The 12,703-nt window shown below is 42.1% G+C and overlaps 1 protein-coding gene across 1 annotated transcript in view; it reads left to right on the top strand.

Annotated features, from left to right (window-relative positions):
• LAS1L (LAS1 like ribosome biogenesis factor) overlaps window positions 1–12,703 on the top strand; it is a 37,888-nt gene that overhangs the window by 18,539 nt on the left and 6,646 nt on the right. Inside the window, exons 6-8 of the mRNA XM_073641069.1 lie at window positions 3,012–3,058; window positions 5,324–5,430; window positions 12,298–12,383. Coding sequence (XP_073497170.1) covers window positions 3,012–3,058; window positions 5,324–5,430; window positions 12,298–12,383 — 240 coding nt within the window. The remainder of the gene's footprint in view (window positions 1–3,011; window positions 3,059–5,323; window positions 5,431–12,297; window positions 12,384–12,703) is intronic.

Genomic DNA, 12,703 nt, shown 5'->3' with positions numbered 1-12,703 from the left:
TACAGTCGTGGCCGTAAGTTTGGCTTTTTCAAAGTTTGCAAATGTGAATCAACCATTTAACGGATCATTGAGAACTTCAACAAGAAGTTCATTTGCTGTGTAGAAGGCTTCAGCGTACGCAAGGAAGACCAGCAAGTTCCAGAACGGTCTTTTAAAGAGGATTCGGCCATGAGATTGGTTCAACACCATTGCAGAGCTTGCTCCGGAATGGCAGCAGGCTGGTGTCAATGTGCAGTAAGGCGAAGGCTTTTGCAGGCTGGACTGGTGTCAAGGAGGGCAACGAAGCCATTTCTAGCCAAAAAAAAAAAACATCAAGGACAGATTGATATTCTGCAGGAAATACAGGGATTGCACTGCAGATAACAGGGGTAAAGTTATTTTCTCTGAATCCCCCATCAGACTGTTTGGGACTTCTGGAAGAGTAATTGAAGAAGAAAAGGTGAGCGCTACCAGGAGTCCCTGTGTCATGCCTACAGCAAAGCATCCTGTTGCCATTCATTTGGGGGGGGGGGGGGGTTCATCCATGGAGGGGGCTCACTCTCACAATTTTATATAAGAGCACTGTCCTCAAAGAATGGAATCTCATCACCCAGCAAGAGCAACTGCTCCCAACCATCACTGAGCAATTTGGTGATGAATCTGGATGAGCGGACCTATGGAAGTTCAAGTTTGCTCCACCTTTAGTCCAAAGTTCGGTTCAGGTACCTGAACTCTACCAGAATTGTAACCAGAACTAGTGATGAGCGAATATGCTTTAACCCTTTCGCCGAGTATGCTCAGGCGAGCACCGAGTAGTTACAGCTGCTCGGTGATATGTTTCAATCACTCCCGAGTGCATGATTTGCGACTGTTTGACAGCTTTAATACATGTGAGGAATGTGTAAGAAATGGAAATTCCTCGTATGTGTTAAAGCTGTCAAACAGTCGCAAATCATGCACTCGGGAGTGATTGAAACATATCACCGAGCAGCTGTAACTACTCCGTGCTCGCCTGAGAATGCTTGGCGAAAGGGTTAACAAAACATACTCTCTCATCACTAACCAGAACCTGAACCCCATAAAAGTTAATGGGGACCAGAACGTTGGTTTTGTAAAAGTCTTTTGCTTGAAACTCTAAAACTGACCTCAGGGAGAAGTCCATGTTCGAAGTTCCGCACCGGACACCAGGTGTCCGTTATGAACACCAAACTTTACAGTTCTGGTTCGCTCCTCTCTAGTGATGAACATTTACTTTCTCCAGAACTTATGATCAATCCTCAAAAAGCAGATTGGCAAGAACACAAAAACTGTGAAGCTCAAAGCACTGATTAGACATAGTGTTGGCATCAGTCAAAATGTGACCTAGAAGCTCATATCCAGCTGCCAGGGCGAAATGTCTTGTGAAATAAGGGTCAGCACTGTAAATTTTGAGTTTTTGCATAAACAAATCAAAAGTTTAAATACTTGTGAAATCCTTATAATTATACTTCATAAACCATGGAAACATCTGACTAAAAGATCTAAAACACCAACAGGAAATGTTGTGAAAACCCACATTTGTGTTCATTTCAAAGCTTTTTGCCACGACTGCATACGATTGACTGTGCTATCCCCATTTATAATTACAAAAGCCCGCAAGAAAGATGCATACAAATAATTTATATCATGATGGCAATAAATGCAATAAGAGACTATTCAACACATGGTAAATAAGTTACTGATATAAGAATGATACTTGGTGCAATTGTCACCCAATAATTTATAACCACATCAATTGTTCTCCTATGTCATGATGACTCTCTTCATTTAGTATGCCAACTATATGCAACAAGAAGTAAGTTTTCAGAAGATTATTAAAACCTAAAATCTAATAAAGTGCTTACCCATGAATGGTGCAGTGAAAACCTCCCAACCTCTGGTTTCGCATCTTGGCTTCATCAGAGGGTCATTATCCTATGATGAATATGCATATTGTCCACTTCTTGTATGTGCTGCATATGATTTGTGACCCTTACTAATAGTTCATGTTTTTCCTCCTGCACTCCTTAATGCCGCCTTCCTCACAGACTGCACAATACTCCTGTTCTCGAAATAGCTGCTGACGAAGGAGCATGTGGCCATACCATACACTTCCATGTAAAGTGGGATTTTTTTTTTTATTTTTTTTTTCAGTTGTAGGCTGATTGCCTGGTCTGGTCACAAGCTCTTCCATAATCAGCCATTTAAAGAGGTATTTCCATCTCCAAGATCCTATACCTGTATATAGTGGGTGTAATAATATTAGCAAATACCTTTTATTAGAAATGTAGTGTATAGTTTTTCTGATTCACTATGTCGCTTACCTCATGTGCAGGGCATTGCAGTAGCTTCGGTATCCATGGTTATGACCACTAATACAGTCACAGTTGTAACTGTCACTGTATCAGTGGTCGTAACCGTGGATACCTAAGCTACTGCAATGCCCTGCACATGGGGTAAGCGACATAGTGAATCAGAAAAACTATACTACATTTCTAATTGGAGATTATTTTTACTTATGTTTATTCTTGATCTTGTAGATGGGAATGGCTCTTTAAGAACTGAATATTCTATGCAGTCTGTTAGGAAGAAGAATCTGTAATTCTTGTATATTAGTGAGAGCCACAAATCCTGCACCCAACTCGTCTGATAGTGGCCGACTGCTTTTAAATAAGATGATTGGTCTGCTCTCTTGATTAGTCTGTTTTTAAGATATGTGATTGGTGTAATTGTGTGTTTTCTCTAAGAAATAATGTCCACTATAGGGACTGTATAGGTAGAAGTGTAATTTGAGCAATGTCTCATGTATTAGCGGTGGATATTTGCTTTCCTAGGGGGATTTTCCACCTCACCACTTCTGCAATACGTGTCATACTGTTTACTCTGCAGTTGTGGCTGAATTGCTTCACCAGGAAACAGATAACATTTAATTCTTGCTGCTTTTATTTTCCTCCTGGCAGACACATTTTGTCTGGTTCTTTATTTTTTTATTTACTTTCTTCATTTCCTTATAGTGAAGCTCCGAGAGACTTTACGATCCTACAAAAGTGAGCAGTTCAAGGTACAGTCCCTGCTTCTCTTCCTCCCTGTACTATCAGTGCAGGGTTATTTCCAGTCATTCACATCAGTGTCGTATTAAAGGGCTGATCACTTGTATCATTAGGGATATTCCAGGCTAGGGGTATTTACCATGAATCATTTGGACACCGTGCAGCTGACTCAAAATAAACTCCTGAGATCTAATGGTGCGTTCATTGGCGTCTTCTGACACTGTCACCTTCCAGGGTCTGCTGCAGTAAAGTAGACATGTCCTTTATAGCTACACCTATGCCATTGGTCACCATGACTGTATATCACTATGAAACATGGAAGGACAATATATTTTATATTTTTAAAATCCTAATTGATGAATAAACGCACACTAAATATTCTATAATCTACTGTACTTCTCCAGGCTCTGTTAAAGTCAAGGGATCGTAACTCAAAGCCACAATGGCACAGATGGTGTTAATCTGCAACCCTTGATTCTCTAAGTCTTTCATCCAGTCTGAATGCTTATTAGGCTACATTCACACATGTTTCCATTTTTACACCATGCTTTTCTTTTTTTTTTTTTTTCTTTTTTTTTGGTCTTTAAACTGAAGAAGGAAGACTCCACTTTCTGTTTTACCCCATTGATGCTCAAAGGGGTTTCAACCTAACCGTTAGCTTAAAATTAACTTGTTACTTAGTTATTAATTTTAACAACTACCAACCTTTCTAATGCAATTCAATTAAATTCCCTACCGTTCCCTCTCTACTCTAACTTACAATCTGTTCTCTTTTCCTGCTTGCATTCGATGACATTTGGTTTGAGTCTTGAGCATGCGCTGGGCTGGGAATTCTCAAATTGGATGTCATCAAGGGCAGCTCTGCGGTTGCTGCACCTACTGTGAAATAAGGCTATCCAAGTGCTGGCTTTGGTTCTGACACATGCTCAGTATGCGCTCCCTGCTCACCGCTCTATACTCCGTCAGCTATAAAGAGCTCTGACGAGCCGGTGCATGAACATATACTGAGTATTCTAGCAAGAACTATCCCAATCCCCTGAAAATAACATCCTGACAACGTCCCGTTTCAGGGTGGTGACAGCAGCTGCGGCAGTGATCGCAGAGCTTCCCATTGATGTCGTCCCGTTTGAGAATCCCCAGTCCATACCTGGAGACTCACACGAAATGTCATTGGATGTAAGAGTAAAAAAAAAAAAACTAAGAGTAGAGCGGGACAGGTAAGAAATCTTTAATTAAAGTATATTAGAAAAGTTGTATTTAAAATTAAGTTGTTCGACCTCGATGTAAAATTTAACTGTTGGGTTTCAGACAACCCCCTCTAATAATGGACCGGTGAAAAACTCCTATAAAATGGATGGCTTCTGATTTCATTTTTTTTTTTATTGTTCCTTGTAGTGCAAAAATAGATCTGCGGTACAGATTTAAAATCTGTAGCGTTTTATGCTGCAAGCTTTCCCCATGGATTCCACCTTCTCCATTTGTATTGGGGTGAATTTATTGCAAGGCTGTACAACTTTTTTTTTTTTTATTATTTTTTTATTTTTAATTTGCGTCCTGTTTGGACATGCCCTATTGAAGCTCCCTTTGTGAATACAGCGGACTCCTAACTGTTGCTGCTGTATTGTTCCATTTTGCAGAACCTCTGTCACCCACGATTCCCAAAACAGAGATAGAAGTTCTTTTTGTCTGCTTCTTAATCATCTTATCTGCTGGTGATCAGTAAAATCCCTATAAGACGTGAAGGGGATACATTTTTTTGGGGGGGGGTGTCAGTGTTGTCAGGGGCTTCACTGCTGCCGTTTAGTACAGTGATGCTCTATTGCCTGCTTCCCTAATGTGCAAACCATCAACTCCCTTTTAGCAGATTTTCCAGGAAACTAAATTCCATTTTACATCAGAAGTGGGGACTTTCTCTGCTCTCAAACACCTACACAGTAACGAGGCAAGTCCATATACTTTTATAGCCACATTGCCCCCTGAGATGTAAGGGTAGTGGGGCATGTTGTGTATTGGTGGCTGCTCGGTTGCTGAGCTGTGTGACTCAGTGTGGGGGAGTGTTTATCTGTCTTTTAAGTTACTCATATGGCTCTATTCCAAAATGGAAGGTGGGGAGGACACAAGATACCGTACCACAATCGACTCATCCTTGGCTCAGTCCATGAGAATCCCACAGGATAATGGCATAATACAAGCAACAAAAACAAAAATGTTATGTGTTTGTCTTCTTGAAAATAAATTTTAATACATATATAATTTTCGTTTTTCTTTAAATTCAGATTTTTGAAGAACTACAGTGTGATTCTGCATCTCGAAAATCATGGACTGCCACAGCTAATCTGGAGTGGATTATAGCACAGGTCACAGAGCTAGTGCAGCAATGCAGGTAATGCCGTCCTGAGCACTGTATGAGAAAGGTTCTCGGGCCATGTTCACAAGGAGTAGACCTACTCATGGCCAAAACAGAGGGCCCTGGGAGCTGCTGCTGAAGTGCTTAATTTTGGAAGTGAAACTGTGCATTTAAATGATTCTTGAATGAAGCATTCAAGGCAGCTGTGGCTTTCAGCTCTTAGCGTATCTGCTGTGTGACCGAAGTCTTAAAGTCAGTGAAAATAAGTTATCGCCTATCTGTAGACAAGGTGACAACTTATTGATTATGGGGGTCCAACCACTGGTACACACACTGATTGTCAGACTGGGGCACTTATCTTTTAGCACTACTACATTCATGCCATATGGTGCTGCCAAACGATGGAGTGGTGGTTGGGCATTCGCACTGATAGAACTAATTATACAGAAGGCTCTGCTGGGAGTCCTATTGGGCAGTGTCTGCTATTGCTGACCACTGTTCCCATACCTTATCAGACTTATAAGCACATCTTCTATTTGTATAGAAGACTTTATGTAGTAGAATATATTTAGTCACTAATTGTAGCCAGTGGAGCATACAAGGGGACTCCCATGGATTTCCATGCCATTTATAATTTGTCTAGCACAGAAAAGCAGAAATCCTAAAAAATAGTATATCCTAGGACCCATCAATAAGCTCATCAGGCACACTTGATAGGACAACACCATAGGGCATTCAAAGTGTTCATGAAGAAACAGAAGAAGCTCAGACCAGAGTGGAACAATTTTTGGATAGAACCAAATTAAGTGCAGAAAGGAGCCCACCACCGCCTGACAATGAAAACGCAAATCTTCCAGAGCCATCCCAAACCTCCTCAACCTTTGCGGGGTGTAGTAAACTCTGTTTAGAAAATTTGTCTGTATCAAACAGTCCCTAGCACTCACGTTTTATTCCTCAGTGGTATCTTCCACCTCTCCCCATTCCTCCACAGTCAAGTCTGGTATATTTGCCATCCATTTCACATCAAGCTTAACAGATGACTGGAGAATAGAATATGCTTGTGTGAGGGGGTTTAGGTACATCAGAGCTCCCCAAGAGCCCCTCCTTTTTTTGAAAAGCCTAGGGACACTGGTGCTTTGCTAAATTATGCATGCACTGCATGACAAAGTTGTATGTATTGGAACTTTGTGGTATCAGGAACCCCATATCTAGCCTGGAAATGCTCAAAGGTAAGAAATTCAGAAGTATCAGCCTATATGAAGGCTATCAAGGGGAAAAGAACCAATTTTTTTATTTACTTTCCTTTTTTAAACCAGAAATGACCCCAATTTGTCCACCAACCTTAGGAGGGGAAGTACCGATGTCCACTAGATATATGCAAATTATATTTTAACATAAGGAGACTTTTTTTTTTCTGTTAAGGACCCTCGGATTAAACCTTTGATGTCCTGAGCTTGCCAAATAGCCAAGGGCAATGGCTCAATGGCCACTTTGAACAGCAGATGAGACAAGGGGAACCCCTGTCTAGTTTTTCTTTGCGAAGGAAAAGGTTGTGACCCCTCAAAGTTATTTAAAATTTTTACTCTAGGAAAATCGTTAAATTCAAGTACAAGCTGGAACCAACCACTTTACATACATCCAGGGACATGACGTAAACCTGGAGAAGGCTCATCATGGGCAGCTGCTATATTTTGAGACTAACCGTTGAATAGAATGATTGATTCCAGTTTGGTCAGGATGTATCTGTGCTAAGTAATGAAATAGGGCGATAAGAACCTGGAGACATGGGGTCCTTCCCTGGTTTTAGTAAGACCACTACCAGCACCTCCCTCAGTCAGGAAGCTCCCCTCTTTTTCAAAATTGTCTCCTAGAGTTCAAACAAACGATGTTTAATCAAATCACAATTAGTCTTGTAGCAATCCACTACCAAACAGTCGGTTCCAGTTTTCCCAGAAGGTAGTGCTTTATTAGCATCTTCTATCTCCTCTTCACTAATTGGGGCATCTAGTGCCTCTGATTGCCCCTGGGAGAAGCACCAAAGGGGAAGACAGAATAGAAAGGAGTCTACTACCTAGGAGACATGGTTACACTTGGTGTACAAATTTTGATCAAAATCCAGAAAATTCTCTGTTATCACATGCAGGTCGGTATGCAATTCCCCAATTGGATTCCTGATGCATGGAATGAGACAGGAGGCCGCTCAGCATGAGCCAGCCAAGCCAATAAATTCCCATATTTTTTTATATAATTTTTTTTTTTTTTTCTTTAAGCCTGCTCCTTGGTCAGAATAAGTAATTCCCTGTGTGCCTGGACTGTTTTTGCTCCTTGCCCAAGGGCTGGGAATTAGCAATGTATGCCTGCTCTGCCCTCTGGACTTCAGTAGTCAGAGACATCTCCCTATCTTTAAGAAAGCATCTCTGCCCAGCAACAGAAATAAACGCCACTCTAATTTTTGTCTTATAGGCATCCTACGTGACTAGTGGTTTTGGGTGATCTGCATTGTGAGCCCAGAAATCAAATAGTTGTGGAAACTGCCAGAGAATCTAGCCAGACAGGATGCATATGCCTGATTTTAGAACTATTTGGGGGACTTATTCTCACTTTAATTACTAATGCGGAATGATCAGAAATTCCCTTTAGGCTCTAACTAACATCTTGAATGGAAGGTAAAAGATTGAGAGACGCATAGGTCAGATCAGTCCTGGAAAAGGACTCGTGTTCAGCCAAATAATAAGAAAACGCCTGTTTTTTTTCGGCATTCTTCCAGCGCCACAGTTCTGTTAATTGAAGAGCCGAACACCAGGCATTTACATTTTATAGAAGCCGTGTCCGAACCACTTGTATGGTCTATAGTTGCATCAGTAACTGCATTAAATCCACAAACGTATAATCTAGAGCTTACCGGAAATGACGCAGCCTTTTGGGAGATCAATTCCAAAACAGAGTCAAAAGGTGGGGTCACCTAAATGTTAACCAGTAAAAAAGAAAGTGTGCAGTCTACCATAACATATCGTTCAGAATGATCACATGGAACCTGTGCAGTTTCAAGTGTGAGGGATTTGGTCACTAGAACATAGAACCCAACCCTCCTGGGAAATGGTTAATAAGTGGCATGCTAACGTCTAAAAATCCAAGCTCTTTGTGGGGCTGGAATCTTCTGGCCTGTGAGATGCCTCTCCTGTAACCAAATGAGATGTTGGACTTGTCTCTTAACAAAATCCGTTACAATGACTCCTTTTTTTTTTTTATTTTGGAATTAAGCCCCCTCACTCTCCAGCTCAGCACATTAAGAGATGTCATCTCAAGACATGGAAAACGTATCCGACCCAGACATTACCACAGTCTAAGTGAAGGAAAGGAGGAAAATTGGGAGAGGACCAGAGCCCAAAGCAATCACTATACACACCTCATACCCTACAGAAAACCATGTGTAACTATCAAAAATAACCTTCCCCAGCAAGTAACATGGGAGAACCTTATTCCTGAGCGAGAGGAATGGAAGTAGCATTCACCAGTTCTTCAAATGCAAAGTCTTTATTTAAGGCAAAAAAAACCATGCAGCAGGGAGGGATAGAGCACATATAATAATGAAACTTTATGAATATATATATATATATCTATCTCCATACTCTATCCAAAAGTTTGGACATGCCTTCTCATTTAAAGATTTTTCTGTATTTTCATGACTATGAAAATTGTACATTCACACTGAAGGCATCAAAACTATGAATTATCACATGTGGAATTATATACTTAACAAAAAAGTGTGAAACAACTGAAAATATGTCTTATATTCTAGGTTCTTCAAAGTAGCCACCTTTTGCTTTGATGACTGCTTTTCACACTCTTGGCATTCTCTTGATGAGCTTCAAGTGGTAGTCACCGGAAATGGTCTTCCAACAATCTTGAAGGAGTTCCCAGAGATGCTTAGCACTTGTTGGCCCTTTTGCCTTCACTCTGCGGTCCAGCTCACCCCAAACCATCTCGATTGGGTTCAGGTCTGGTGACTGTGGAGGCCAGGTCATCTGGCATAGCACCCCATGACTCTCCTTCTTGGTCAAATAGCCCTTCCACAGCCTGGAGGTGTGTTTAGGGTCATTGTCCTGTTGAAAAATAAATGATGGTCCAACTAAATGCACACCGGATGGAATAGCATGCTGCTGCAAGATGCTGTGGTAGCCATGCTGGTTCAGTATGCCTTCAATTTTGAATAAATCCCCAACAGTGTCCCAGCAAAGCCCCCCCACACCATCACACCTCCTCCTCCATGCTTCACGGTGGGAACCAGGCATGTAGAGTCCATCCGTTCACTTTTTCTGCGTCGCACAAAGACACTGTGGTTGGAACCAAAGATGTCAAATTTGGACTCCTCAGACCAAAGCACAGATTTCCACTGGTCTAATGTCCATTCCTTGTGTTCTTTAGCCCAAACAAGTCTCTTCTGCTTGTTGCCTGTCCTTAGCTGTGGTTTCATAGCAGCTATTTTACCATGTAGGCCTACTGCACAAAGTCTCTTAACAGTTGTTGAAGAGATGTGTCTGCTGCTAGAACTCTGTGTGGCATTGACCTGGTCTCTAATCTGAGCTGCTGTTAACCTGCGATTTCTGAGACTGGTGACTCGGATGAACTTATCCTCAGAAGCAGAGGTGACTCTTGGCCTTCCTTTCCTGGGGCGGTCCTCATGTGAGCCAGTTTCTTTGTAGCGCTTGATGATTTTTGCAGCTGCACTTGGGGACACTTTCAAAGTTTGCCCAATTTTTCAGACTGACTGACTGACCTTCATTTCTTATAGTAATGATGGCCACTCGTTTTTCTTTACTTAGCTGCTTTTTTTCTTGCCATAATACAAATTCTAACAGTCTATTCAGTAGGACTATCAGCTGTGTATCCACCAGACTTCTGCACAACACAACTGATGGTCCCAACCCCATTTATAAGGCAAGAAATCTCACTTATTAAACCTGACAGGGCACACCTGTGAAGTGAAAACCATTTCCGGTGACTACCTCTTGAAGCTCATCAAGAGAATGCCAAGAGTGTGCAAAGCAGTCATCAAAGCAAAAGGTGGCTACTTTGAAGAACCTAGAATATAAGACACATTTTCAGTTGTTTCACACTTTTTTGTTAAGTATATAATTCCACATGTGTTAATTCATAGTTTTGATGCCTTCAGTGTGAATGTACAATTTTCATAGTCATGAAAATACAGAAAAATCTTTAAATGAGAAGGTGCCCAAAATTTTGGTCTGTACTGTGTGTGTATACTCAAAAAATAAAGGGAACACTGAAATAACACATCCTAGATCTGAATGAATAAAATATTCTCATTGAATACTTTCTTCTGTACAAAGTTGAATGTGCTAACAACAAAATCACAAAAATCATCAATGGAAATCAAATTTATTAACCAATGGAAGCCTGGATTTTGAGTCACCCCCACAATTAAAGTGGAAAAACACACTACAGGCTGATCCAACTTTGATGTAATGTCCTTAAAACAAGTCAAAATGAGGCTCAGTATTGTGTGTGGCCTCCACCTGCCTGTATGACCTCCCTACAACTCCTGGGCATGCTCCTGATGAGGTTGTGGGATCTCCTCCCAGACCTGGACAGTCTGTGGTGCAACGTGACGTTGGTGGATGGAGCGAGACATGATGTCCCAGATGTGCTCAATCGGTTTCAGGTCTGGGGAACGGGTGGGCCAGTCCATAGCTTCAATGCCATCATCTTGCAGGAACTGCTGACACACTCCAGCCACATGAGGTCTGGCATTGTCCTGCATTAGGAGGAACCCAGGGCCAACCGCACCAGCATATGGTCTCACAAGGGGTCTGAGGATCTCATCTTGGTACCTAATGGCAGTCAGGCTACCTCTGGCGAGCACATGGAGGGCTGTGCGGCACTCCAAAGAAATGTCACCCCACACCATTACTGACCCACTGCCAAACCGGTCATGCTGAAGGATGTTGCCGGCAGCAGATCACTCTCCACGGTGTCTCCAGACTCTGTCACGTCTGTCACATGTGCTCAGTGTGAACCTGCTTTCATCTGTGAAGAGCACAGGGCGCCAGTGGCGACTTTGCCAATCCTGGTGTTCTGTGGCAAATGCCAAGCGTCCTGCAGGGTGTTGGGCTGTGAGCACAACCCCCATCTGTGGACGTCGGGCCCTCATACCACCCTCATGGAGTCGGTTTCTAACCGTTTGTGCAGAAGCATGCACATTTGTGGCCAACTGGAGGTCATTTTGCAAGGTTCTGGCAGTGCTCCTCCTGTTCCTCCTTGCACAAAGGCGGAGGTAGCGGTCCTGCTTCTGGTTTATTGCCCTCCTACGGCCCCCTCCACGTCTCCTGGTCTACTGGCCTGTCTCCTGGTATCGCCTCCAGCCTCTGGACACTACGCTGACAGACACAGCAAACCTTCTTGCCACAGCTCGCATTGATGTGCCATCCTGGATGAGCTGCACTACCTGAGCAACTTCTGTGGGTTGTAGAGTCCGTCTCATGCTACCACGAGTGTGAAAGCACAACCAACATTCAAAAGTGACTAAAACATCAGCCAGAAAGCATTGGTACTGAGATGTGGTCTGTGGTCCCCACCTGCAGAACCACTCCTTTATTGAGGGTGTCTTGATAATTGACAATAATTTCCATCTATTGTCTATTCCATTTGCACAACAGCATGTGAAATTGATTGTCAATCAGTGTTGCTTCCTAAGTGGACAGTTTGATTTCACAGAAGTTTGATTGACTTGGAGTTAGTCTGTTGTTTGTTTTCCCTTTTTTTTTGAGCAGTGTATATTATACTCCTTACATATCATTATTATTATTTTTTTTTAAACAACCAGAATACATGAGGGGTCTCTGCATGTAGTAAACAATGTTCTGTGTTTTGTTCCCCTTCCAGCATTCAGAATGCAGTAGATGTTCTCCTTGAAGACGGTTCACTTATACCTACTGGAAAACAACTAGTGACCCTGAAGATAGAGCCAGGTAAGGTTCCCAATGCATGTGTCACATGGTTTATTATTGGTGATTGACTATGTGACACAAATGGTAGTTCTCCTCCTCTGTGGGCAGGCCGAGTACTTGCGTGTGCAGCAGCACTTATGTCTGACTGTCATTCTGTATGTTCTTGTCATGGGACCAAATATTAAAGCACTCCTCCTCCCATCAAAATTTTTATCCTCTTAATATATTGCAGTCAACATACTATATAGCACTGCGTACTCATTTTGCCTTTTTTCCCAGTCAATTCGTCACGTGATTAAAAACTGACCAGTTGAACCCTTCTAAGCTCTATATAGAAACAG

The sequence above is a fragment of the Phyllobates terribilis genome, unplaced genomic scaffold (genome assembly GCF_046119375.1).
Source record: "Phyllobates terribilis strain yellow unplaced genomic scaffold, ASM4611937v1 Scaffold_7__3_contigs__length_470593459, whole genome shotgun sequence".
Taxonomy (NCBI): Eukaryota; Metazoa; Chordata; class Amphibia; order Anura; family Dendrobatidae; genus Phyllobates; species Phyllobates terribilis.
This window is presented reverse-complemented; position numbering and strand designations above follow the sequence as displayed.